At 38.2% G+C, this 27,300-nt stretch overlaps 1 protein-coding gene across 1 annotated transcript in view; it reads right to left on the reverse strand.

Annotated features, from left to right (window-relative positions):
• Positions 1-20,037: 20,037 nt before the first annotated feature.
• The window catches only part of TMEFF2 (transmembrane protein with EGF like and two follistatin like domains 2), a 278,065-nt gene continuing 270,802 nt past the window's right edge, over positions 20,038-27,300 (reverse strand). The window contains exons 8-10 of the mRNA XM_019974224.2: positions 25,075-25,198; positions 23,378-23,536; positions 20,038-20,367 (exon numbers count right to left, since the gene is read on the reverse strand). Of these exons, the coding sequence (XP_019829783.1) occupies positions 20,271-20,367; positions 23,378-23,536; positions 25,075-25,198 (380 nt within the window). The 3' untranslated portion in view covers positions 20,038-20,270. The remainder of the gene's footprint in view (positions 20,368-23,377; positions 23,537-25,074; positions 25,199-27,300) is intronic.

Raw genomic sequence — 27,300 nt, forward strand, 5'->3', positions numbered from 1 at the left:
CAAAGAAACCTCCTTTTTCTACCTATGAAGATGAGGTCTGGCTTTCCCAGCATCAGGAATTCAAGCAGAGCAGAGCTTAATGAATTGTTTGGCGTCTTTACTTAGGTCAAACTAGGAGAAAACTCTCCTTCTTTTCAATTCTTTATCCACTGGCTCATTAAGAGGAGTTCTCCTCTTCAGTTTCTCATTATTTTGGAATGACAGAAGCTTCCTACATGACATCTTCTAGCGACTTCTGAGCTAATCCCCACCTTTAAGAATCAGCCTTGCTAGGCATCTTGCCCCAGCGAAGCTCTGCTCTCCAGCTTTCCTCCCACCCAGCTGCCTGCCTCGCTGAGTTCAAATAGCTGTGAAAGGGGCCACGCCCACGTAATTCAGCGCGGAGTATTCTGGGGTTTTCTAAGCAGCAGGTTGGCAACCAGCAACAGATGGAGAAGCTGTGTAATACTGAGCAGAGGCTGCAAGGAGAGGTAGGCAATGAGGCAAGGAGCCAAGTGGGCAGTATGGGAGATGGAGGGCCAAAAAGCAAAGAGAGCTTTTATTGCCAAAAATGGAGCGATTCCTGTGAAGTTGCAGACTTCACAGTCCATTCTTCTGCTCCTACTCTTCCTCTCAGCGCATCTCCAAAATTCAGCAGCCCTCACTTATCCTTTTTTTTTCCTTGGGTAGTAATGTGCCACCTCTGGCCCCAAATCTGATTTTCCCACTAAGGCTGAACTTCAACAACTCTACTGTGCCTTTAAGGAAGAAATCGACATGGTGCGGATGGTAGTTCAAACATATTTGTTTCTGTGTCATCTGCTCTGAGTGTAAATATCAATCCAGTAACTTCACTGTTGTAAATGATAAGTTGAAACATCATCAGTTGTTTTTTAGTTAAATGACAGTAACAAAATGAAAATCACCATTAAAAAGGCTATATTTGCATATTTTGATGCTGTCAAAGAACATGGCACTAATGTAGCATAAGGAGAATTCTTCAACAGAAACATCACAGTTTTCAAAATCTGAGGAGGATCAAAAAATAAATGCTGAAATTTCATTTATAAAAAGAAACAGGGAACAGTTATTCCACTGGCAGAATAATAAAAGCACTTTCTAGTGACATTTTTATTAGCATATTAATTCAAAATTGTAATTTTGAGAAGGAATGAGTCTATCTACATAAACACTAAATGCATTCTAAATGCTTGGTATTATCATAATGACTAGAAATTAAATTAATAATGCTAGGATAGTTAAAAATCTAATGTAACCTCTTTGAATCTTTTCTATCTACATGAATTATTTCTCATTCTTATTGAACTTTCACCCTGAACTTAATTTACTGTTTTAATTTTTCAAAGATCTGAATGATTCTTCAATTTTGGGAATGTTTTGCTTTTGAAAGTTACCTTCAAGAGGCATTTATAATCATTTTGAACCCACCACGCATTTTATCAGCTGTAGGGCCTGATTGTAAAGCACATATACTGTACATGTGTATAATCATGATGTTTCTGGTAACTGTCTTGCTATACTGCTATATTTTCCTGTATTTTCCAACCAAGATGGCTGAGCTAACTAAATACTATTTCAATACTGAATGAAGAGAGAGGGAAGACTGTCTTTTCAGCAAAGTTTTAGTATCTGAGCAGTGTTTCATAAAATTAAGACATCCATAAGTCGGGGGAATATGTTTCTAATCTCATCCCAAGGAAGACTTTAAAAACACTACAAGAGGTTGTGGTAAAGAGATTCCTTAGGGAGAGTTCTTCATTTCTTTTCTTTTCTTTCAAGTATTCATAAGATGGCCAATAAATCTAATCCTGCTGATTGTAGTGCCTTTAACAAGACATAGCAATGCTAAACTGTAAATTTCCACAATTAATTAGAAATCATATAAATGTTTCATTGTTTTTTAACTAGAAAACTATAGTGATGTTTGTTTAAAAAAAAAAAAAAAAAAAGGAAAGGAAACTGTGCCTTATTCATAGGTAGCTTGGCTTCATGGATCTTGTATTTTGTTTTTGTTTTTAGAGCAAATCTCCACTCAGAGATTAAAAGTGCATTTGCTAGCATTTGGCCTTGGTTTCCATGTACTCACTATGGAGGTCCTTGCAGTTGCTAACTAAATCCCTGTATAGTTAGTCAAGGCTGTCCTTGTACTGAATTTGTAGCTCCTAATATAGTTCTGTCCCCATAGTCTCTTGGAGTAGTTCATTGGACCCAGGACAGATCTGAATGGACCCAATTCAGATAACAAATACAACACAATTAAATCTCCTTGGACTTTCGGTTTACTTTTCTTATACCAAAGAGGGAAAGAGTGATCAAATTTTAATAATAAATGTGCAAACACATAATAGTGATACACGTAATTAAGAAGAATTTTCTCTCCTATAGTATTGGGTTGGCCAAAAAAAAATTCCTTTGGTTTTTAAGTAAAAATATAAAACATCTTTTTCATTTTCAGCAAGAACTTTATTCAACGATGTAGTCACCATTTTGTTCTACTACTTTCTGCCATTTTTCAGGCAACTTCTTAATTCCATCTTCTACAACTTTTTATCTTTTTGAGCAAAGAACTGTTCTAGGTGCCTTTACAGTCTTCCAGAGAATTGAAATTTTTTTTCCATTAAGAGAATTTTGTAAAGACTAAAATAAATGGAAATCAGAAGGTGCAGTGTCTGGTGAATACGGTGGATGAAGCAGAACTTCCTAGTCAAGCTGTAACAGATTTTTCCTGGTCATCAAAGAAACATGCAATCTTATGTTATCCTGATGGAAGATTATGTGTTTTCTGTTAACTAATTCTGGACACTTTTCCTTTGGTGCTGCTTTCAGTTGGTCTAACTGAGAGCAGTACTTGTTGGAATTATTCTGTTTTCTGAAAGGAGTTAATAATAGAGGACTGCCTTCCAATCCCATCGTATACACAACATCACCTTCTTTGGATGAAGACCAAAGAAGGTGATGGTGGTGGTTCTCTTCTGTTCTGCATTATTATACAGTATCCACTTTTCATCATCTTCACAATTTGTTTTAAAAATGGAATATTTTCATTACGTTTAAGTAAGAGAGTCACACATAGAAATACAGGGGTTTTTTCCTGTTTAACTTAAGGGGAACCCAAACATCAAAGCAATTAACCAAGCTCGAGCAAATGCTTTTTAATGCTTGATTTGGATATTTTGAGTATGTCACTATGTCCTGTGTGTTATAATGTTGATTATTTCCCATTAATGTCTTGATTTGAGCACTATCAACTTCAACTGGTCTACCTGACCATGGAGCATTGTCCAGTGAGAAATCTCCAGCATGAAATTTTGCAAGTCACTTTTGACATGTTTGATCAGTCACTGTACCTTCTCCATACACTGCACAGATCTGCTTTTGCATTTCTGTTGTGTTTTCACCTTTTTTGAAGTAATAAAACATAATATGCACAAAATGTTGCTTTTTTCAAACTTCCATGTTTGATATTAAAATGGCTACACAAAAATGCACTAATTTTGAAAAGTTTAAAAAGTGCACATTTATATGACAACTCTCACAATACAACAAAATTGTTTTGAATGGTGTTAAAGACAGCTAAGCACTACCTGAGCCATTTTATGGAAAAAACCAAATGAAATTTTTGGGCAACCAAATGTCTTACAGATTGTTCTCTCTCGCACATCTTGGGTCTGACAGATGTGCCTTCTACCTACTGATCATTTTCATTAACCATTAACTAAGCAAGTGGCCTGATGAACTACGGAATGAGGTTCGTGACATTGTACAGGAGACAGGGATCAAGACCATCCCCATATAAAAGAAATGCAAAAAAGCAAAATGGCTGTCTGGGGAGGCCTTACAAATAGCTGTGAAAAGAAGAGAAGCGAAAAGCAAAGGAGAAAAGCATAAGCATCTGAATGCAGAGTTCCAAAGAATAGCAAGAAGAGATAAGAAAGCCTTCCTCAGCGATCAATGCAAAGAAATAGAGGAAAACAATAGAATGGGAAAGACTAGAGATCTCTTCAAGAAAATTAGAGATACCAAGGGAACATTTCATGCAAAGATGGGCTCGATAAAGGACAGAAATGGTATGGATCTAACAGAAGCAGAAGATATTAAGAAGAGGTGGCAAGAATACACAGAAGAACTGTACAAAAAAGATCTTCACGACCCAGATAATCTCAATGGTGTGATCACTGACCTAGAGCCAAACATCCTGGAATGTGAAGTCAAGTGGGCCTTAGAAAGCATCACTACGAACAAAGCTAGTGGAGGTGATGGAATTCCAGTGGAGCTATTTCAAATCCTGAAAGATGATGCTGTGAAAGTGCTGCATTCAATATGCCAGCAAATGTGGAAAACTCAGCAGTGGCCACAGGACTGGAAAAGGTCAGTTTTCATTCCAATCCCAAAGAAAGGCAATGCCAAAGAATGCTCAAACTACCACACAATTGCTCTCATCTCACACGCTAGTAAAGTAATGCTCAAACTTCTCCAAGCCAGGCTTCAGCAATACGTGAACCATGAACTTCCTGATGTTCAAGCTGGTTTTAGAAAAGGCAGAGGAACCAGAGGTCAAATTGCCAACATCTTCTGGATCATGGAAAAAGCAAGAGAGTTCCAGTAAAACATCGATTTCTGCTTTATTGACTATGCCAAAGCCTTTGACTGTGTGGATCACAATAAACTGTGGAAAATTCTGAAAGAGATGGGAATACCAGACCACCTGACCTGCCTCTTGAGAAACCTATATGCAGGTCAGGAAGCAACAGTTAGAACTGGACATGGAACAACAGACTGGTTCCAAATAGGAAAAGGAGTAGGTCAAGGCTGTATATTGTCACCCTGCTTATTTAACTTCTATGCAGAGTAGATCATGAGAAATGGTGGGCTGGAAGAAGCACAAGTTGGGATCAAGATTGCCGGGAGAAATATCAATAACCTCAGATATGCAGATGACACCACCCTTATGGCAGAAAGTGAAGAGGAACTAAAAAGCCTCTTGATGAAAGTGAAAGTGGAGAGTGAAAAAGTTGGCTTAAAGCTCAACATTCAGAAAACGAAGATCATGGCATCTGGTCCCATCACTTTATGGGAAATAGATGGGGAAACAGTGGAAACAGTGGCAGACTTTATTTTTTTGGGCTCCAAAATCACTGCAGATGATGACTGCAGCCATGAAATTAAAAGACGCTTACTCCTTGAAAGGAAAGTTATAACCAACCTAGATAGCATATTAAAAAGCAGAGACATTACTTGGCCAACAAAGGTCCGTCTAGTCAAGGCTATGGTTTTTCCTGTGGTCGTGTATGGATGTGAGAGTTGGACAGTGAAGAAGGCTGAGCACCGAAGAATTGATGCTTTTGAACTGTGGTGTTGGAGAAGGCTCTTGAGAGTCCCTTGGACTACAAGGAGATCCAACCAGTCCATTCTGAAGGAGATCAGCCCTGGGATTTCTTTGGAAGGAATGATGCTAAAGCTGCAACTCCAGTACTTTGGGCACCTAATGCAAAGAGTTGACTCACTGGAAAAGACTCTGATGCTGGGAGGGATTGGGGGAGGAGGAGAAGGGGACAACAGAGATTGAGATAGCTGGATGGCATCACTGACTCGATGGACGTGAGTCTGAGAGAACTCCGGGAGTTGGTAATGGACAGGGAGGCCTGGCGTGCTGCGATTCATGGGGTCGCAAAGAGTCGGACATGACTGAGCAACTGAACTGAACTGAACTGAAGCAAGTGGGCTTTCCAGTTGGCTCAGTGGTGAAGAATCTGCCTGCCAGTGCAGGAGTTGCAGGAGATGGTGGTTCGATCCCTGGGCCGAGAGGATCCTCTGGAGAAGGGAATGGCTACCACTCCAGTATTCTTATCTGGGGAATCCCATGGGCAGAGGAGCCCGGCAGGCTGCGGTTCATGGGGTCACAAAGAGTTGGACATGATTGAGCATGCAACACTCACAACACTCAACTAAGCAGGTTTTGTTTTGTTTTTGTTTCTTTTTTTTGAAATTTTAAAAAAGGCAGGAATTGCAATATAGCTCCTTAGAATTAGGTCATTTAAAATGGTTTTCCCTGATAAAGCTTGGCAGGTGAAATCCAAAGGTACTCGCTTTCCTCACCAGAAAGGGCTCTCCATTTGCCTTTGCTGATGGTAATTTATTAAGAATATATCTCTTTCATTTATAGCTGACCTCAGGGAAAGCAGGCTTCCTTTTATAGTTTCTACCTCAGTAGCTTTGGACGAAGTACCCCTGTTCCTATATTCCTGCCTAGATTTGTGTTTAAGTTTTATCTTACACATCCATTCATCTTTTAGCCATTCTGATCTCTGCCATGCAGAGCCCCTTAAAAACTTTTCCTTCTTTGAGAAAAGGTCATAAATAAGGGATATTATTAAAGTAAAATGAGGACATGATTCCATTCTGAGCAGTCTAAGTGTATGTATATACTACCTCAAGATTCCGACGATCAGCATTTACTCATTTTCTTAAATGACTTGCTTTATGCACCTTTATTGGGCAGTCAAGGTGGCCAATTGTGTTGTCCCCCTCATGCTGCTTTGTACTAGGTGTTGAAAGGACAGAATGAGAGACAGGGAAAGAGAACAGCTTTTACAAATGAATCTTAAGAGTTCTAGTGTCTTTCAGAAGCAACAAATCATTTTTAATCTGACAGTTCCTAATTAAATTGATTGTGAGATAAAAGGCACCCAATAAGTGTCAGGCTCACATGAGTTAAAAGGCCTGGTGGGTTGTGAAAGGCATTTAATGCTCCTAAACCTTCCTGCAAATGGATGCCCTTGAAAGCTCTCCTAGCAATGAGTTAAAGATCTCAGTTGGGGGCTGCTGACATGTTGTAATGACTATAATTTATAGCACACCAGCTCCATACTACCCTTTGCCCCACCAGGGTGCTGCCTGAAGCTGGTAGGGCCAGAAGGAAAAAAGGGGAAAGAAAAAAAGACTCAAGGGCCCTTTTAGCATCCTCTCTTCTATCAGTTTAGACTTTTGGGGCCTCTTTCAGAGGCTGCTACTGCTGCTGCTGCTAAGTCACTTCAGTCGTGTCTGACTCTGTGCAACCCCATGGACTGCAGCCTACCAGGCTTCTCTGTCCATGGGATTTATTTATTTATTTTATTTTTTAAAATTTTATTTTATTTTTAAACTTTACAATATTGTATTAGTTTTGCCAAATATCGAAATGAATCCGCCACAGGTATACATGTGTTCCCCATCCTGAACCCTCCTCCATCCTCCCTCCCCATACCCTCCCTCTGGGTCATCCCAGTGCACCAGCCCCAAGCATCCAGTATCGTGCATTGAACCTGGACTGGCGACTCATTTCATACATGATATTATACATGTTTCAATGCCATTCTCCCAAATCTCCCCACCCTCTCCCTCTCCCACAGAGTCCATAAGACTGATCTATACATCAGTGTCTCTTTTGCTGTCTCGCACACAGGGTTATGGTTACCATCTTTCTAAATTCCATATATATGTGTTAGTATACTGTATTGGTGTTTTTCTTTCTGGCTTACTTCACTCTGTATAATAGGCTCCAGTTTCATCCACCTCATTAGAACTGATTCAAGTGTATTCTTTTTAATGGCTGAGTAATATTCCATTGTGTATATGTACCACAGCTTTCTTATCCATTCTTCTGCTGATGGGCATCTAGGTTGCTTCCATGTCCTGGTTATTATAAACAGTGCTGTGATGAACATTGGGGTACACGTGTCTCTTTCCCTTCTGGTTTCCTCAGTGTGTATGCCCAGCAGTGGGATTGCTGGATCATAAGGCAGTTCTATTTCCAGTTTTTTAAGGAATTTCCACACTGTTCTCCATAGTGGCTGTACTAGTTTGCATTCCCACCAACAGTGTAAGAGGGTTCCCTTTTCTCCACACCCTCTCCAGCATTTATTGCTTGTAGACTTTTGTATTGCAGCCATTCTGACTGGCGTGAAATGGTACCTCATTGTGGTTTTGATTTGCATTTCTCTGGTAATGAGTGATGTTGAGCATCTTTTCATGTGTTTGTTAGCCATTTGTATGTCTTCTTTGGAGAAATGTCTATTTAGTTCTTTGGCCCATTTTTTGATTGGGTCATTTATTTTTCTGGAATTGAGCTGTAGGAGTTGCTTGTATATTTTTGAGATTAGTTGTTTGTCAGTTGCTTAATTTGCTATTATTTTCTCCCATTCTGAAGGCTGCCTTTTCACCTTGCTAATAGTTTCCTTTGTTGTGCAGAAGCTTTTAAGTTTAATTAGGTCCCCTTTGTTTATTTTTGCTTTTATTTCCAATATTCTGGGAGGTGGGTCATAGAGGATCCTGCTGTGATGTATGTTGGAGAGTGTTTTGCTTATGTTGTCCTCTAGGAGTTTTATGGTTTCTGGTCTTACGTTTAGATCTTTAATCCATTTTGAGTTAATTTTTGTGTATGGTGTTAGAAAGTGTTCTAGTTTCATTCTTTTACAAGTGGTTGACCAGTTTTCCCAGCACCACTTGTTAAAGAGATTGTTTTTAATCCATTGTATATTCTTGCCTCCTTTGTCAAAGATAAGGTGGGATTTAGAGGCTAGTAACTTTCAAACTGAACATGTCTTATTCAGCTTCTACTGATTTATACCATAATGGTATAGTCGCTGACTTACATGGCCAGTTATTCCAGGTAGGTTGGCAGAAGCTCAAAGAAGACTTTAATTAAATTAATTAATTCATTTGTTCATCAGTTATTAATTGAGCATCTATAAATGTTCTAAAAACTGTTCTAAGCACTGGGGTCATATCGATAAGACAGACTTCTTAATCTCATGAGTTCAATATTCCATGGGGCTAGAAGGGGCCAGAGACAAAAAAGGGATAGGAAACCAAGTAAACATATAGACAGACAGGAAAATGCCTGATACAATATTATTTATAAAAATTTGAAATTATCTTGTTTCTTTCCGTTGGTGTGAATAACTTTAAGTAGAAAGAGCTATGTGGCTAGCTGAGATTAGCTGAGTCCTTAAGATTGAAATAATGAATAGGAGGGGAGAAAGGAGAGAAGGGTAGGAACCCAAAGACAGTATTCTTGTAACATATTGAAACAGATATTCCTGTGTTGTTCAAAAGTTTTCTCTGAGTATAATTTTGGTAGCAAAATTTCAAAATAATTGGAACAATGGCAGCGCTTTTGAAACAAGCATTTGTTTAGTCAATAGGTAAATCTGAAAGATGTATGACTTCTGATATGGTTGTATAAGAAAAGCAAAAATTAATGGAAACAGCATGCTATAGAGGAGCAGAATGGATTTGGTTTGCTCTGGGTTCAAATTGTGACTGTGGCTTTTCCTGGCTCTGTGACCTTGGCCAAGATATTTACAACTTTACAAGTTGCATGCATGCAGTTGCATGCATTCATGCTAAGTTGCTTCAGTCATGTCTGACTCTGTGCAACCCTATGGACTGTAGCCCATCAGGCTTATCTGTCCATGGGATTCTCTAGGCAAGAATACTGGAGTGGGTTGCCAGGTCCTCTTCCAGGGAATCTTCCTGACCCCAGGGATTGATCCTGAATCTCTAGTCTCCTGCATTGGCAGGCAGGTCTTTATCACTAGTACCACCTGGGAAGCCCTAGTTTACAATTACTTCATCATAAAAATGGTACAGAAATAACATGTTTCAGAGGCTTATTGTAAGAAATAAGTAAACTAGTATTCATAAAGTGTCCAAAATGATACCTCTCCTATAAAAGAGCAATGAGACATCAATAAAGCAGGTCTTGTTTTTATACTTAGTCATGAATTCTAATTTTATGTACATCATACATTATCACAATCAATAAATCATAATGTCAATTCTTAAAAATCCTCAGACATAGCTAGAAAAAAAATGTCCTTTAAGGACAGTTTCATTCCATTACTGTTAGGTCAAACAAAGGGTTTTGCCTGAAATGGAAGGAGTTTTGATTTTGTGTGTTCTGGATCAAATCCAGCATAATGTTCCTTTGAGTGTGGCCACTATTCAAGTCATAGCTTTTGAGGCTTTGTGATACTGTGAAACAACAACTTAGTGAAGGATCAGAGGATGGAAAATTCAAGGTTGATTCATGCATTTTAAAGTGTGAATGTCTTATAGCATCAGACACAAACTGAAGCAGCTAGTACTAGGGAGACGGTAACCCAAGAGAACAGAAAGACCTTCATCTCAAAGAATGAAAAAAAAAATCACCAGTTTAATCTCTCTAAAGCCTCAGATTCTGGCAGAAAAATTTACACTGATGAAAAGAAGGAAACGAAACACAGATGACCAGACCAATTCCCCTCTCTGAAATCACCAGGTGGCTATGTACTATCTCCAGCCTCTCCAAGGATGTCTTTGAAAATCTTTCCTATAGAAGGCCTTCTGGATTCCAGGACTTAAAGAAAGCCTCAATACCTTATGTTTTGTTGCAGAATAAGCAGGGAAGGGTTATGAAGTAAAATAATCTTGTATAGTCTACCATAAACTCTCACATGTTAAATGTAATTTTTGGTTAATGACTCTCCTATACAAGTCCTTGGTATGCTACAGGTATCTAGTTTATTATGCATAGTGTTTAAAGGTATTGCTAAAGAATTTAACTCAGGCCGTGAATTAGGAATGGCTTTCTCTCTTTTTCAGTTTTCTGAAAATAAGAACCAATTTGCCGAATTTCAATTTATGGTCCGTTCCTGGCAAATGCAATCTGCTCTGAGTATAAGATCTTGCTTTTCCATGAATTTTCTTAGGAACTCACAGGTTATCTTGTCTCTTTTCCCCCTTCAAAACCCTTTCTTATGGTATCTGGCACTTCTGCGTACCGGGTGAAAAGAGAGTTGACAAGGTGGCAAAACGAAATTGCCATCTTTTGTGGTCAGCCAGTGCGGTGAGCATTTGGCCCCTTGAGGTATTTTTGTGCAGCTTTTTGGAGAAGCATTGCCTCGTCTCCACTGAACTGATAACGATGAAACTTCAATCCCTGTTGCCTTCAATCATTTTCTTATTGTGCCAGCTCAATGACTTTTCTTCAATTCCAGTTTTCTGGCACTGGGTCTGGCAGAGACTAGGGAAAAAAGAATGCTTTAGGTGTGTGTTGCACTGAACTTCACTTTTAATTCCCCATAAATGTTCAATCTGAAGTCTTATTCAGAGAAAAATTGTGTTCATGTTTGTGGCCAAAAGGAATGCAGCAAAGTGACAGATGTAAGATGAGAGAAGAGGCAGCCTTTAATCATTTTGTTGTCAAAGCAGCTTTGGATCGTCCTTTGATGAAAGCACTTTCTCTCACTGTGTATGGAAAACTAGAGACTCGTTCTTTTGCCCTTTGCAGATTCCTTACCCAGGCGGTTTAAATCCTGCACTAAATATGAAACTTCTAAACCCTAGATCCTTGTTACAGAGCATTCCAGTTTATATTAAATCATTCATATTGTGGAAGAATTGGATCTCTGCTCTAACTGGGTAGAGACTCCGGTGACTCAGTTTACACATAATCCTCATAGAATGGACAGCAACATTTGGTAAACCCCAGTGACCAAGGAACTTGTTTTCATCTGCGTTTGGGCCAGTTGCATTTCACAGAGATGCTAAGCATTAAAGCATATAATGTTTACAAGTAAAAGCCTTTTCTCCCTTAATCCCTGCATGCCTGTAATTAAGCAGGAGAGTTAATTTTATGTAAATCATGCATTACTGTAATTGGGTGCAAGTGAACATTCGTGTACATCTTATTTAAAAGAGAAATATAATGTTATTATGTGGATGCTGGTGCTGTGAAGTCTCAACCCTCTGGGGGACATCGACAACATTGCCGGCTGTTTACAAGGCTTGGTCTGGGAGCTTAATGATAAGTCGCTGGGTTCTGTTGGTGCTGTCCTGTGAAGAGTGGAGCCATGTGCTTTCAGAAAGTCTGAAAGGTGGAACACTGGGGCTTCTCTTCCTATTTCTCCCTTAACTTTCACTTTATCGAGCCATCATTTTTGTCTTTCTACTCAACTTTTCAGACCTAAAGAATCCTCTCCAATGGTTTGCTCCTCTTGGCAGTTCTGACCTGTATTTCCCCAGGCAGACCACAGATGGTTTTGTCTTCTGTAGGCAGGGGCTGGTCTGAAGCAGACCAGCCTTTTTTCGCACATTTTTTCTGAGGCTGCTCAGGGCTGCTTTAAGACCCCAGGATTTTCTCTTGCAAGTGTAGCCAGATCAGATAGCACTTATGTGATGGCCACTGCATTGGTACAGCAGGAGACAGAGGGCTCACCTCTGGGTGGGGAGGATAAGCTATTCCTTTGTTCTGTATCTAGAGAGCAGATCCAGTGCTTTGCGACAAGCTTATCCAGCAGAATATAAAGAATTTGATCTGCATATCTTGAGGTTAAGAATTGTGAGGAAAAAAATACGTACATAACAGGACTGTTATTTTAAACATTTCTCCTCCTCACCTGGAGGCCTGAACAATCATCTTTGGCGTAATGCCTTGGCCTCATTCTGCCCGGCTTGCCAAGCCAGCTCTTCACCTCCCAACCCTGTACACGCAGCAGGTTGGTCTTTTGAGCCTTCAGGGCGAGAGACCTTCCCAGAGCACCACCTTCCTGCCCCCTGCTCACTTGCTGCCACCACATATGCCTGTAGTCCTGCTTAAATGCTTTAGATGTGCTTCTTCTTTTTGAAGGACTATGAGTGAACCATCTCTTACACTCTTCCCATAACTGCCCCCTTCCTCCCAATCCAGTTCTTGGCTGTCTCCCTCCCTTTTACCTTCCCCCAGCCTTTTATTCCTCTCTCAGCTCTTTCTTGCTCCTTTGATTCTTCCCCATCCCCCATATTGTATTTTCTCACTCTGAGGTCTTATTTGAAATTCCATTGGTCCAGAGGTTATAGATCTAAACAGATAAAGTAACTTCTAGCTAAGATTTTTTCTTTTTACAGTAATTAGGAGGTAAGTGTGTTCCCTAGTGGCCATAGCATTTTCTCTTCATCTTTGTTCTTATAAAGAAATCCCTTGACATACCACATAGTAAAGCCTGTTAGAAGAACAAATGGTCTTTACAGGTTTAATTCATCCAATAATATTCAGTGCTTTTTTATAGTAGCTAACTTCAGCACACTTGATGTGTGGAACTAATTTGTGCATTCCTTTAAGTGATATAATATTCTTATGCTATTTTTAATTATTCAGTCTTGTGCTCAAGTTTGAAAGTTGGTTGCAAGTACCTTTCAGTATAATCAGGATATATATTTTTTAAAATACAAAAAAATAATAAGTACTATCAATGTGTTATTTAAATGTTATTTGAAGTGTTATTTAATGCTATACTTTTATACTATCTGCTGGTTCTGAACCAAGTTGATTGCCTCAGTTAAGGCAGTGAAGAGCCCAGTGTGGGAAACAGCACAGAGGTTAATACCCGAGCTGACTTTAACTGCAATGTGAATTCTTGTAGCAATGACAGGTTTGGCATGAGTACCTTGAAGCTAAATGATGGTGAAATGGCCAAACCCTTCTCTAGACTAGGAATCACAGAGAGGCTTGTTTCATTGCCAAGTCATATCCAACTCTTTGTGACCCCACGGACGTAGCCTACCAGGCTTCCACGAAGTGAAAAGAGAAACAAAACATCCTCACGGTGAGGGTGAGTGGAGGGTAAAGCTGGTCTAGCATCTCTAGATCTACTTAGATTCAGGCTGATACAGGGACAATTAGGAGAAACTCTGGAGATGAGGTCACATGCTTTGGACAGACTTGGAGACTGAGAATAGCTCACCAATAGTATGTGTGCTGGGACTGGAAGGGTCCCTTGGAAATAGTGTGGGACATGGTGGGAAATTAGTGTTGTGGGGGAAAAGAAAGATAAGCATGCAAACAGATGGCTTAGAGATCCTCATCTAAACTTTTTGAAGGCCTCACTGATTTGCAACTGAACACGATTGAAACTTACACAAGAGCCACACCATATATCTGTTGGTAAGTTGTGCTTAAATGACTGTGAAACTCTGTAGCTTATTATTAGTGAACATTCAGTTTATTAAAAATTCTTTTGTCTTATAAAAACCTCAACATACATTCACCGATATTATCTGAAAGGATATATGTCAAACCTTGGTGTTTATCTTTTGTCCGTGAGATTAATTTATGTGTTTGGCTTATCTACATTTTCTAATTTTGCCAGTTAACCAAGTGTTATTTATGTAATCTATTTATTACTAATTTGATGTACTGTGGTGACAGTTTGGGTCATTACTCTCTGCTTTGTTTTCATAGCCTGGCTTATAAAAAGGTCTTTGTTTTCAAGGTCTAAGTCCAGGGATATGTGGCAGAGAAGTGCTTTAACAGAGGACGGAGGCTCCATGAGGTAAAGGAAAAAGGTGGTTGGGATCTGGAGAAGGGGAGGAAGCCTGGCAGGGGAGACTCCCCTGGGGAGGCGGGGCACAGAGCCATCTCCAAATGTGCCCTGCAGAATGGGTTGACTGCTCAAGGATGGGTGCTGAGAAGCCGCCACCTCCAAGATCACTGTGGGTAAAGCCTTTTGTGGAAGGAGTGCCTCTGATGAATCAGGATGACTGGCAGGTTTAGCAGTGGCAGTGGGACCACTGGGAAAAGAGAACTAGGACTGCCCCAGTCCTCTCTCCCCCTCTCCTGTAATACCTGATATTGGACTCTCAGTAACTTTGAATTAGGTTTTTATGCTAGATTGAATTTGGTTACATTCCCAAAGTAAGAGGACCAGTAAAGTTGATTTTTGTCTAGATTGAGGCTAGAAGAAGGCCTGACTCTGACCCGGTGGGTTGCACATCATCCCCGCCTTCCTGATGTTGCCTTCAAAGGGCCTTTCTCATTTACATATTCACGCATAGGTTATTTAAAAAAAAAAACAATACCATTACCTTATATAATCCTTCACACTTCATATAATATGGATGCTCATATAAAGATATCAATTAATTCAATGAAAAGGTTCTTGTGATTGATATCCAGATGATTAATTATGTAAGTGAAACATCTCCTCTAATTGAGGAACAGTAACAGCTGGTGTGGTGCTGCATGGTTTTGGAAAATGGAAGTAGCCTCTGAAGATAAACACTAGTAGAGAGTCTAATGTGACTTTGAGATAATCTCTGTCATATTTCAGTAGTCTGTACTGACTTTTCCTCGAGGATTCATGAAATTGAAGAATTTGGCCTTGCAAAGTTGCTGCAATATTGACTCACTCATCCTGTGCCTAGAAACACATGAGAGGCTTACCACTATATGCTTTATCAGGACAGACCTCTTTGAAAGTGAAAGAATGATCACTCCTCTTGTTCAGACATGATGCCAGTGGACCCATTTGATAAAAAAAAAAAAAAAAGAGGACCAGTATTTTTTAACTCTATATTGTCTTGTTTTACCAGAAACAGCTCTCTTGTCCTGAAAGAGACAAGAAATGCTCCTTTGAGTGAATGTAATTGCTTGATTCCTTCTAATTCTAACCATATGACTCCCATTATGCCTTATTTAACTGATGACATATGGTTTTTCCTTCTTAATTACTTTTACAACAAATATGTATTATATCCCTAAAAAATGATTTCTGTACATTCCAAGTTCACACTGTGTATGTCCTTGTTCTTTGCACAACATGGACTTCCTTGCTTATCTCTTACAACAGTTATACTGAGTGTGGGAAGCATTTTTCTCTTGATTTTTAAATACAAGGCATAAGGCAATGGCACCCCACTCCAGTGCTCTTGCCTGGAAAACCCCATGGACAGAGGAGCCTGGTAGGCGGCAGTCCATGGGGTCGCTAAGAGTCGAACACGACTGAATGACTTCACTTTCATTTTTCATTTTCATGCATTGGAGAAGGAAATGGCAACCCACTCCAGTGTTCTTGCCTGGAGAATCCCGGGGATGGGGAAGCCTGGTGGGCTGCTGTCTATGGGGTCGCACAGAGTCGGACACGACTGAAGTGACTTAGCAGAGAAAGTAATTAGGTGATTTGCCCAAGGTTAAGTAGTTCATCAAGTGAAATTTAGACTGGGACCCATTTGTGTCTGGCTTCAGAGGCCAAGTTTTAAATACTACCCTCTCCTTGAATGGACCCAGTCCCCCTCAAACTCAATCACCCTATACCTCACTCTATTTTTAATTTTTTAAATAGAGTTTAAAGCTTTCTAGCTTCTGGGTGTTGTGGACTGTTGTTTGATTAATCCTCACCTCCACTTCTGCTAGAATATGAACCTGAGTGTAGAGATCCCTCCACTTCGTTGCTACAGAACAGCACCTAGGATGGTGTCTGGAATGGCATAGGCATGTTTGTCCAATAAATGGAAATAATTGGCAGGCCATTGGCTTTATGCCTTCTTGTTCCCAGGCTAAGAGAAAGGCTTACATGGACAATTAAGGAATAACATGAAAAGTACCCTAACAGAGTTAGGAAGACAGCTAAGGAAATCACAGAGGCCTCGCTGATAAGCTGTTACTTGCTCTGAGTATTATGGAGAGAAGAAGGGCATGGAGAGAGCAAGAGAAGTAGATAAAATCTCAGAAGCAAGAAGTCGGGGTTTGTGTGGAGAATGGTGAAGTCGTTCTACGTGTCTCACAGCCTGTGAAGAGGCACATTACTCAGCCTGGAGGTTCCTCCTGCAGGGTCCCCAAGGACACTGAACCAGCGATTATCATAGCCTTTATTACCTTCTTTATACTTTACTATTTACCTCCCAGTCTCACCAATGAGGCTGCAAGATCTTTGATGCAAGGAACTATGATGATCTGATCCCTTTTAGACAGGGACTTTGCCTTAATTATTTTTGTCTTCTCATAGCTTATTATGGTGCTGGTACTTGGTGGCCCTCAGTACATGTATTGGGTCAGTCATTTTCATTTAGTCATGTGTGAATCTTATGACTCCATGGACTATACCCCGCCAGTCTCCTCTGTCCATGAGATTTCCCAGACAAGAATACTGGAATGGGTTGCCATTTCCTTCTCCAGGGGATCTTCCTGAGCCAGGGATCAAACCCAGGTCTCCTGCATTGCAGGCAGATTCTTTATTGACTGAGCCACCATGAAGCCCAGTACGCATATGTGCTGTGCTTAGCATTCAGTCATGTCCAACTCTTTGTGACTCATGGACTGTAGCCTGCCAGGCTCCTTTGTCCTTGGGGATTCTCCAGGCAAGAATATTGGAGTGGGTTTCTATGCTGTCCTCCAGGAGATCTTCCCTTCCCAGGGATCAAACCCAGGTCTCCTGCACTGCAGGCAGATTCTTTACCATCTGAGCCACCAGGAAAGTCCAGTACATGTATAATGGATAATAAATGGACAATGAATGAATTAGTGGTGAATGAAGGAATGAGTGAATGACATGGCTTAATAGCAGTTTGTTTAAAAAGAGTTTTGAATTTAAGTTGAGCAGCAAAAATATCTAATGTGGTCTTCGGTAGAATAACAAAAGTATGGTGCCTGGTTTCTGAGTATCTAGAATCTTGGAATCTCAGAGATTAGAAATGATGGGGAAACAGACTAGACATGTGAGATGACTTGCTCATGGTTCCACCCCAAATTTGTGGTCAAAGTAGGATTTGCATTTAGAGATCATGACTCTCAGTTAAATTTGCTTTCTACAAGTTCTAGTATATTCTGTGCTGGTCAGACCACAACTGTAGCAGACTGTGCAATTCTGAGCTATACACTTAAAGATCTATAGCTGCAAAGTAGCATCTGTCCAAGGAAGGATGATGCAGATACTAGGGGAAAGTGGAAACCATATCACGTGAAGATGAGATGAAGACAGTAAGGATATTTCACCTAGAGAGGAAAATACTTGCAAAGGGTCAGAATGTACCTGCAAAAGTGAGTGGGAAAACATAGTATGTCTGTCTTGATATTTTAAAATATATAAGTCATTCTTTCTTTGCTCCAGAGGAAAAACAGAAGCCATGTGTAGAAGCCATAGAGAAATAAATATCAACTCAATATGAAAAAAAGGTCTTAGAATTGACCAAGAATAAAATTCCAAGTGATAATATATATGCAAGAAGAGGGTAGATGATTATGTCAGGATGAGATTGTGAGTTCATTTAGAGTAGAGGTCATATTTTAGTTGTATTTCCCTAAGACCTTGAATTATGCCTGGTTTGGTTTTAGTTGCTCAGTCATGTCCGACTCTTATGACCCCATGGACTGCAGAACATCAGGCTTCTTTGTCCGTGGGATTTCTGAGGCAAGAATACTACAGTGGATTACCATTTGCTTCTCCAGGGAATCTTCCCAACCCAGAGATGAAACCCACATCTCCTGTATATGTCTCCTTCATTGCATGTGGATTCTTTACTGCTGTGTCATGAGGGAAGTCCCTGAAGAATGCCTGGCACATAATATATGCTCACTTAAGATTTGTTATGCATCTTTTAAAAAGAATATTTTATAGGTTGGATGAGCATGGAAGTGAATAGGAATATACTGTATTATGAACTCAAGGGCTTTTCTAACACTTAGGTTTATGATCCTTTGATAAGCAAAGTAATGTATCAATATTTAATGAAGCAAGTCATTTTATGCTCTTACAAGTAAAAGTCAGTGGAATTGTTGTTTCCTTCAAACTCTGCTAAGCCCTGTGATGTTGCATTTTTGTTCCTCCCTTAGGAGAAGGAAAGGTTTGCTACAACCCCTGTCTTATACAAAGGTGACCACAGCTAGTTACATCTCTGTACCTGGTGATGAAACTAAAATTCCATGTGGAAGTTTAAATAGACTTTGTTTGTACAAATAGCCTACGACCAATTTTTGGAAACATGTGAATGATGGTTATGCCTATAGATTCACACTTTTCCAAGTGATGACTAACCTAGAAAAGCAGATTTTTCACAGAGTCCTAAATCCTATTTAGGCTGTCACCTTTAAAAAATGTTTTAACAAATATCTTAAATATCACTTCAGAAAACTTATTTTTCACTGAATATTTTATTTTCAGAATGTGTTGGTTTGACATTTGTCCTTTTTTTTTTTTTGTGGCCACAGAAGTGTCATTCCTTTCAGTATACGCAGAGGTCATTTGAAGGAGACAAAGAAAGCTTTATTTAGATTACTGTGTTAGTCACAGGAAGCTGTGAAAAACTAAATAATAATAAGGCAATTATTTGATTTGTTATTTTCATCTTATTCCTTGAGAATTTTTACAGTTTATTTTTTCCAAAATGGTCATGCCTATTTATATGCTCAAAAATCTATATCGATTTTCCACTAAGGTCTTTCATATGCTATGTGATTAATTTTCATTCTTATCATATATATATATATATAAAACACATTTATCGGTTTTTATGAAATATTATCATCTTAGTTCCATTTCAAATAATGCTGCTGCATTAGCCATAAAGTTATTCATGAGGTATTTGGTTGTGATTCTAACTTATTTTTAAAGAACCATATACTATAAATATAGCAAGGTGCTTCTGAGAATTCATGATTTGGTGTTACCCATTTAATGATGTTATTAAAATTTTTCCCTAGTTGTTAATTCCATGCACCTAAATGGAATAGACTTTGTGCTCTGTGTATTCCTAATATGTAGCTTGTTCAGGACCTTTCAGATATATGCACTTAACCGGGCAAGTCTAAGATATTTCCCAAATAAAAACCAATATCTTTTTCCCTCTCCTTTATGAGTTATAAAACACTTTTCCTCCCCTTCTTCTTTGATTTAATTTATATGCCAGAGATTTTTCTGCTCTGGGGATGAAAATGGAAGACCAGGGAAGAGAGTTGATGAAACAGAGATGATTCAAAGATCTGAAATATTTTATCCTCACTCGATAAAAAGTAAATTATTTTTTCTCTTTTCCAATAACCATCATTTTCCTTGATCTTGGAATCACTCAAAGCCTAGCCACTGAGTCCTGTATAAACCAATGCTTTGTCTCAAGATGTGGAGAAAGATAAAATACTGATACCTGCACAAAGGTACTAGCTTGATTATATTTACAATTATGAGATACCGCAAATTTAAGAATGCCAATTTTTGCTCATCACTGAGTATTTATTATATATAACAAATACATGGGAAAGAAAAAACTATATTGTGTGATATAAATAGTTTATTTACATTACAGAAAAAACATCAAGACAATGTATACTATTTCAAATATATCCATACATAATCAAATATAGCTGTAGTACATGTTTTCATTGGTGTAGATTACCACAAATGCAAGGCAACATGTGTAGATCTCTTGTCTTATTCTTTTGTCTATAATACTGTATTGTGTAGTCCAAGCTTTCGGTAGTCCAGCCACTGTGCAACATGCTCCCTTTAGATTAACCTCGTGGATGCTCTTGTTGTGTTGTCTGAACTGTAGTGCCCTGTATTTTGCTTCTGTCTGTGAATTCTGTTGCTTCGGGGGCATTTCCTAGAAGGTTGGAAAGTTTACAAATCTTAGTCCAGTATCTGAAGTCCAGTCCCACAAAAACAGAGTGAAGTTGTAGATTAAGCAAATTATTAAAATATTTCAGATGTAAGAATTTATTATTAGCAGAAGCTGCAATTATTTTGGAAAAGGTTTTTGGTTTTGTTTGTTTTTGCTTCTCCTTGTAGTTGTCTTTAAGTGTCTATTAAGGAGAACTAAAGAACAGACATGGAAGTTCAAGAGGAATACATTTACCTAGTCCTTAACTGCTTACTCATTAAGGCAGAAAGAATGACTGAGCACAATGCAATCAAGCAAGTGTGAGCCCATCTAACCCCACGTTGAAGGTCTTCAATAACTTTATATTTTAAATGTCCCTAGGGTGAATGTTATATTGACATTTCAATGCTAAAAGTTTAAATCTTATCAAACCAGAGAATGAGCCAACTGTTAATATAGGATCTGTAATGAAAAGGGATATTGTTTTGGTTCAGCCTAACATCATTTTTGTATGTGAATAGTATAAGCTAGAGATATAAATTGGTACCGATTATTTAGCTTCTATAAAAAGCTAATACTCAAATTATTTAAAGAGCTCTGATCTTTTATGATAAAGCAATGCTTTGATGATATAAATAAAAATAATATAGAGTTCATATAAAATCCTATTATAATAGCCTATAGAGTATCAGAAAATGCATATTCATATATATGTTCATATATGAATAAATGTATGTAGTATATAGATATATGATTTTGGGGGGGAAGTAGATCTGTCAAAATGAACATGGAGCTGGAAGCCACATTCCTCAAAAGTAAAAAGAAGATAGATTTTGTTTTCACATGGAAGGTGAAAACAGATATGTGGCTTAAAAAGTAGCCAGCCTAATGTGGGGCTCAATTTAGGTTGTCTTGAATAGCAGAATACAAACATCATGACCAGTGAAAGGGGCAGTATGAGTGAAAATGAAATGCACAAGCTCTGATATTAGGCGACCTAGACTTCATTTCTGCCCTGATTGCTCACCTGTGTACACTCAGCAACATGCTGACTTCTCATACCTCAGAGTGCCTGTCTTTAAAATGGGGATAATTTTTCCCTCTTCATACAGTTTTCATATGTATATTCATTTGTGTGTGTGTGTGTGTGTGTGTATACATATATGACACACACACAGACACACACATAGAGACACACAATTTCTGGGGAGATAAGGACCCTATGTATCCCAGTTGTTTTTATTATGTATGGAAATGAAACTGTGACTAATAAGACTTTTTTTTTTTTGCTTTCTCAATGGCTCAAATTTTATTTTATTATTTTTTTAAATTTTATTTTATTTTTAAACTTTACATAATTGTATTAGTTTAAACATCTGCTCAAGCATTGAAAGTTCTGCATTTTTGTTAGTACATGAAGTAGCAAATCAAATTGTTGAGATTAGATCTATTACATATGAATTTCATTTTTCATATGCTGATATTGCTTAGATATTAGACAGCTCAAGACCCTTGGAGTAATATGGCACAGCTTCCTGTGTTTTAGATGCTATTCTATCTTCTCTTTTACACTTAGTGTTTTTGGTTTAAGTTATTTTTACACTCCCCAGAATCTATTTTAATGTAATCCATTGACTCACTTGGCATCTAAACATGAGAGTCGAGTTGATGAACTCAACTCGGTTTCGAGTAGCACAGAGCTCCCGTCGATGATCTTCCCTTAAGCCTTTAGGCCAGGGAAGGATTTATGAACCACATTTTGTCTTTTTCAAGAGCAAATGCCACACTTGTCCTCAAAGAAGATAGCATGATACAGATACTGAGATATATTAGGACTTTTATTTTCTACAGATATGATACTTTTATTTTCTTGTCTTCTGAAAATACTTTTTTGGGAAACATTTTGATTTACTGTAGAGCTGCACAAATGATTGAAAGTCTAAATGCCTTGTGAATTTGGCAGAAACCTTGAAAAACTTCCTTGGAACTCTTCTCTTGAGCAGAGTGAAATCAGATCAGAACAGAATATCTTCAGTAACATTTCTGGTTAGACCAGGACATAAATAATACGCATTTGGTCTGGAATCTATTTCTTGGTTACCATGAATTTACACACTAATGCAGTTAAGCACTTACCCAGCCTCTGTCCTTTACTCCAAGCCCAGTGTCAGAGATTAGTAATTATTCTTTTCTTTTTCTGTTGAAACTGGATGAGATCTCTGTATTTCTCTCAATCCAACTCTCCAGGAAATAATTACTGTTTAATTGTTCTGGGGTTTGATATGAAAGCTTCTTGTGAAATTTGCTGTGTGTTTCCCTGTATCAAAAGTTTTCATGTACTGCAACATGATCATTCTCATTATAATTACTTTCTTTGAATTTTGTGATTAAAGTTATTTTGCTAAGATAAAAATGTATTTGTTGTTTGTATCAAATAAGTTAAAAATGGTTATACCTGAGAGTTATACTTAGAAATATAAGTGCTATAAGTGAGAGCTATAATTTAATATTTTTCTAGGTCTTCTATAAAATCTATTCTGATTTTGTTTGGCATGCTGAGATCTTCCCAACCCACGGATTGAATCCGGGTCTTCTGCATTGCAGATGGATTCTTTACTTTCTGAGCCACTAGGGAAGCCTGAGTAAGGAAATGCTGGTCATTTAAACAGTCTGTTAGTAGTCTGACTGAAGACTGACTTTTTATAGTTAAAAGAAAGAGCATATTTAAACAAAGACTGGCATTACACATTAGAAGAGGAAAGAAAAGGCCTTTGCTTAGAAAATAAATAATCCTCATCAAAATGCAAAAATAAGGAAAATAATTTGTACCACTCCAGCATGAAAGTCATTGTCTTTCCATTTGGTTATTCAAATGTTATGATGAAGAAATAGGACTCCAGAGAATGGATGGTTGCGGAGTCCACAAAGGGACTTGAAATTAGAGTGATCTGACTCAGACAAGGAGGAATGATGTATTCCTTTATGTGGGTGACCACTGAGTATAGTTACTGACCTTGTGATGCAAAGAACCACCACACAGATGACGGCAATCTGAATCGTTCCAATCACAGCTGCGATTAAAACGTACTGAAATCGGACAGGGCCAGGAACAACATACAGTACACTGTAATCCTTTTTTTCACAGTGTTGTCCAGTATAACCAGCATCACACCTGGAATAAATGATAGCGTCCAGTTACCTAAAGCTGCTGTACTCATTTTTATAGTTCGCCTATGGCCATTTCTCTTCATTTTGAAATTAGGGCCTTTTGTTTCCTTTTCCTGCTCTTAAAAAAAAAAAGATAGTACTTTTTAGATTTGTTTCTCAAATACTTATTTTCAATAAGATCTCTTTTTGTTTTTCATTTCAAAGATATATGGTTTCTTTTTATACTTATAATAGTAGAGTTTGAAGATAGGAGGGAGATGATAGAAGTACAGGAATAACTGTTCTTTCTATTTTTTTCAGGTGAGCTTTACATTTTATTTAACTTGCTCTTTAATTAACCTAAGTCAACATAATTGCTTGAGAAAAGGCTTGTTTCTGATGACATGAGTATAAAAAATAATGCTATTTATTAATTTTTTGGATAAAGCATTCTCTATGCAACAGTTAGAATGTGTTAAAAAATGTTAGGGCCAGAGGTAGAACAAGACTGAATTCTTTAATTTACTGGTCATAAAGTTGTCCGCTTATGTTAGAAAGTCAAATTTCAGTAGTAAAAAGGTAATTACAATGTAGGCAATAAGGTTTAGCAAAACAAGCCCATGTGTATTCATCTGAGAATGAAGACTGCCTCTCTGTCACTCAGTTCTCATCAGAAAGCTCAGATAGATAGTGTTAGAATTAGCAATTGACCATGAAATGAGGAAACAGCTCACACGAGAATAACACTAGTGGGGATCAACTTGTCATTGACTTTGTGCAACTATTTTAGAACCTCACTTCGAATGTCTCATAACTATATCCTAGGATCTTTGGTTTCTGCATCGGAAGGGTTTAATACTGACAACTCTGCTGGGAATGACAGAGCAGCGGGAGCAACTTCTCAGTCGGCCTGGCTCTACTGGAAGGCAGGTGCTTGTGTGTTCAGTGACGGAAAACATGAAAGGAAGACAGATCTTGAGAAAGAGAGAGAGAGAGGAAGGAAGGAAGAAAGAAGGATAAGATGAAGAAAAAGAAGGAAGGGAAAAAGATGAAAAGGGAAGGGGGAGAAGGGAGGGAAGAGAAAAAGAGAGCGATAATCCTTTCCCTGTATAGCAATATGCAAACTATTTCACCATTTGCCACTTGTATATGCCATTATTTTGGAAAAGATGACCTACCCAAAGCAACCATGTTATCTTACGTAGAGTAAGGCCTCATTCAGTCATTTGAGAAATATTTGTCAAGTCTCTAATCTGTGCCAAGCACTGCTCTGCATCCATGGGAAAGAGTAGTGAATGAACCAAAGGAGGCCGTGTCTTTAAGGAACTTGGAATGCCCAAGATACAATTTAAAATTCTACCAGCAGAGTGTATATAATGATGTGTTACATAGTACTTGGGTATGGAAGGTACACAGATATTGTTTTCTTGTGTGTGTGTATGTGTGTAGGAGAGGCAGAGAAAAGTGTGGCTGCTGATCACCCACTCAGGCAGAATGCCATCCAGAATTTAGTTTCTATATTTTTACTTTATGCGTGTAAAAGTTAAAGGGTGAAAACCTTACCTGCAAGATGGCTCCTGCATATTGATAGAATGTTCACATTTCCCGTGCATGCAGAAGCCATTGTAGTGTTCTGGGCACGGTATGTGGTGTTCTCTGGCACTTTCTTCTAATTTGTTAGCATTCTCTGTGAATACAGATAAAAGCAACATCCCCTGTAAATACTTTTTAGCCTGGTAAGATCAACCAGGATATTAAGAAGCAAAGCTACAGTAGACAAAAAATATTTACAAGGGCAAGAATTAAAAGGCCATGCTTCAGAAGAAAGACGGAGAAAGAACTGAAAGACAGATGTCTTTACAATTGTGTTTAGAGATGAAACTGCAAAATTACCCAGTGCTTTTCATGCTTTGATGTAATTTCCTACATCTTTAAGAGCCAGTAATGTTTCTATGAGTTGTCAGACAGCTTTAACTTTCCTTGTGTAGAGACAGTACATTGATCATAAAATAATTCAGGAAGAAATATCTTATTTTGTGAATTTCAAAACCCCGCATAATGTCTGTAAAAGTAAATTGCTGCAGTGCCTTGACACTCTCTCCATGTGGGAGCTTAAAAGTTAAAATATGGCTGTGTTCAATTGTTAAACAGAAGTTTTCCAAACCAAATGCAAATTTCAACAAATGTATTCTTTCAGGCTTTTTTCATCTACAGTGAACATGAATTTTCCTAGCACCTGCACATTTTCTTATTGCCTAAATAATGCTATTGAAAGAGCAAATGTTATTTCAGAATCACTTATGTAGATCCTAACACAGTATTTCTAAATGCTGTGAGTATATTCTAATTCATAATATTTGGCCTATGTTTGCAATGTCATGTGAAATTTAAACTTACGATAAAGAAAAAACATGTTCTAAAATGAACCCTTTCCTCCGTCATTAAGCCTTGTTTTCTCATATTTCTATAAAGATAGTAAATATTTTTCCTGACCTTTGTTAGTTTAAACATTTGCTTCCTGTTGGTAATACCGTCTCTAAGCAGTCTTTTGATGCTTTATATATTCATTTTATAATGTAAAGTTTTGCCTTTTTTGAGTTTCTTCTATAATCTGAGACCTGATATACTTTAAGATCCTTGCCTAAAGTATGAGAAACGTAAGTCTCTTGACTTTTCACTTCCCTGGTGGTCCAGTGGTTGAGACTCCAAGCTTCCAATGCAAGGGGCACAGGTTTGATCCCTGTTTAGGGAGCTAAGATCCCACATGCCATGTTGCATGGCCCCCAAAGTATAAAAATAATAATGCTTTTCACCAGGACCACAGTAATTGGTCAGCAGTATGGGTTTTTCCAGCGATGGAAGATTGAGAATAAATTACTATTTTTATGAAATAGATTATCTCCTACCATTTCTATATAGGGGTATAGCTTTTCTTTTATTATAGTGCATTCTTATAATTTTTTACTGTCCATCATGTGTGCGTGCTAGGTCACTTCAGTTGAGTCTTGACTCTTTGTGACCCCATGAACCTGCCAGGCTCCTCTGTCCATGGGATTCTCCAGGCAAGAACACTGGAGTGGGTTGCTGTTTCCTCCTCCAAGGAATCTTCATAACTTTGGGATCAAACCTGGGTCTCCTGCAGCTCCTGCACTGAAGGCATATTCTTTACCACTGAGCCACTGGGGAAGCCCCTTACTGTCCATCATAGAGGATGACTATATTCATCATGAGAAAAAAAAAATGTACCTTAAGTATTAGTGAAGTATACAAATGTATTATTTATGTTTAAGCAGAGCTATAAAATACCTTTAAATTTTAATACCTAGGTTATCATCTGAAAAATATTAAAGTTTGAAGTAAATTGTTAAATATGTTACGTGCTTTCTTGTATAGGGATATTTATGAACATAGGTATAAGGGTAATATTTCAAATTGCATACCCAAAGAATGCCGAAGAGACTGGCGATGGCATTTCAGCCATTCGTTTGTTTTACATCTGTGTCTCTTTACCTATTTAGGTGATCTTTTGTTTGCACTGTAATATTTCTACTTTGATAATTACTATTAAACCGCAAGGACCACTTTCATAGAAAAGACACATATATAGAAATTTCTCTTTTGGTTTCTTCCATTCTTCTAAGTTACCGTGGTGTTTTTGGTAACAAATAGTGCCTGCAGGAAGCAAACAACACCCAAATTGAAATGGATAGTGTGGAGTCAGATTTCCAACATGGGAGTATGTGACCAAAATGGAAGCAGGATGACAGCAGAATTTGGATACATCTTGAG

The sequence above is a fragment of the Bos indicus genome, chromosome 2 (genome assembly GCF_029378745.1).
Source record: "Bos indicus isolate NIAB-ARS_2022 breed Sahiwal x Tharparkar chromosome 2, NIAB-ARS_B.indTharparkar_mat_pri_1.0, whole genome shotgun sequence".
Classification (NCBI taxonomy): domain Eukaryota; kingdom Metazoa; phylum Chordata; class Mammalia; order Artiodactyla; family Bovidae; genus Bos; species Bos indicus.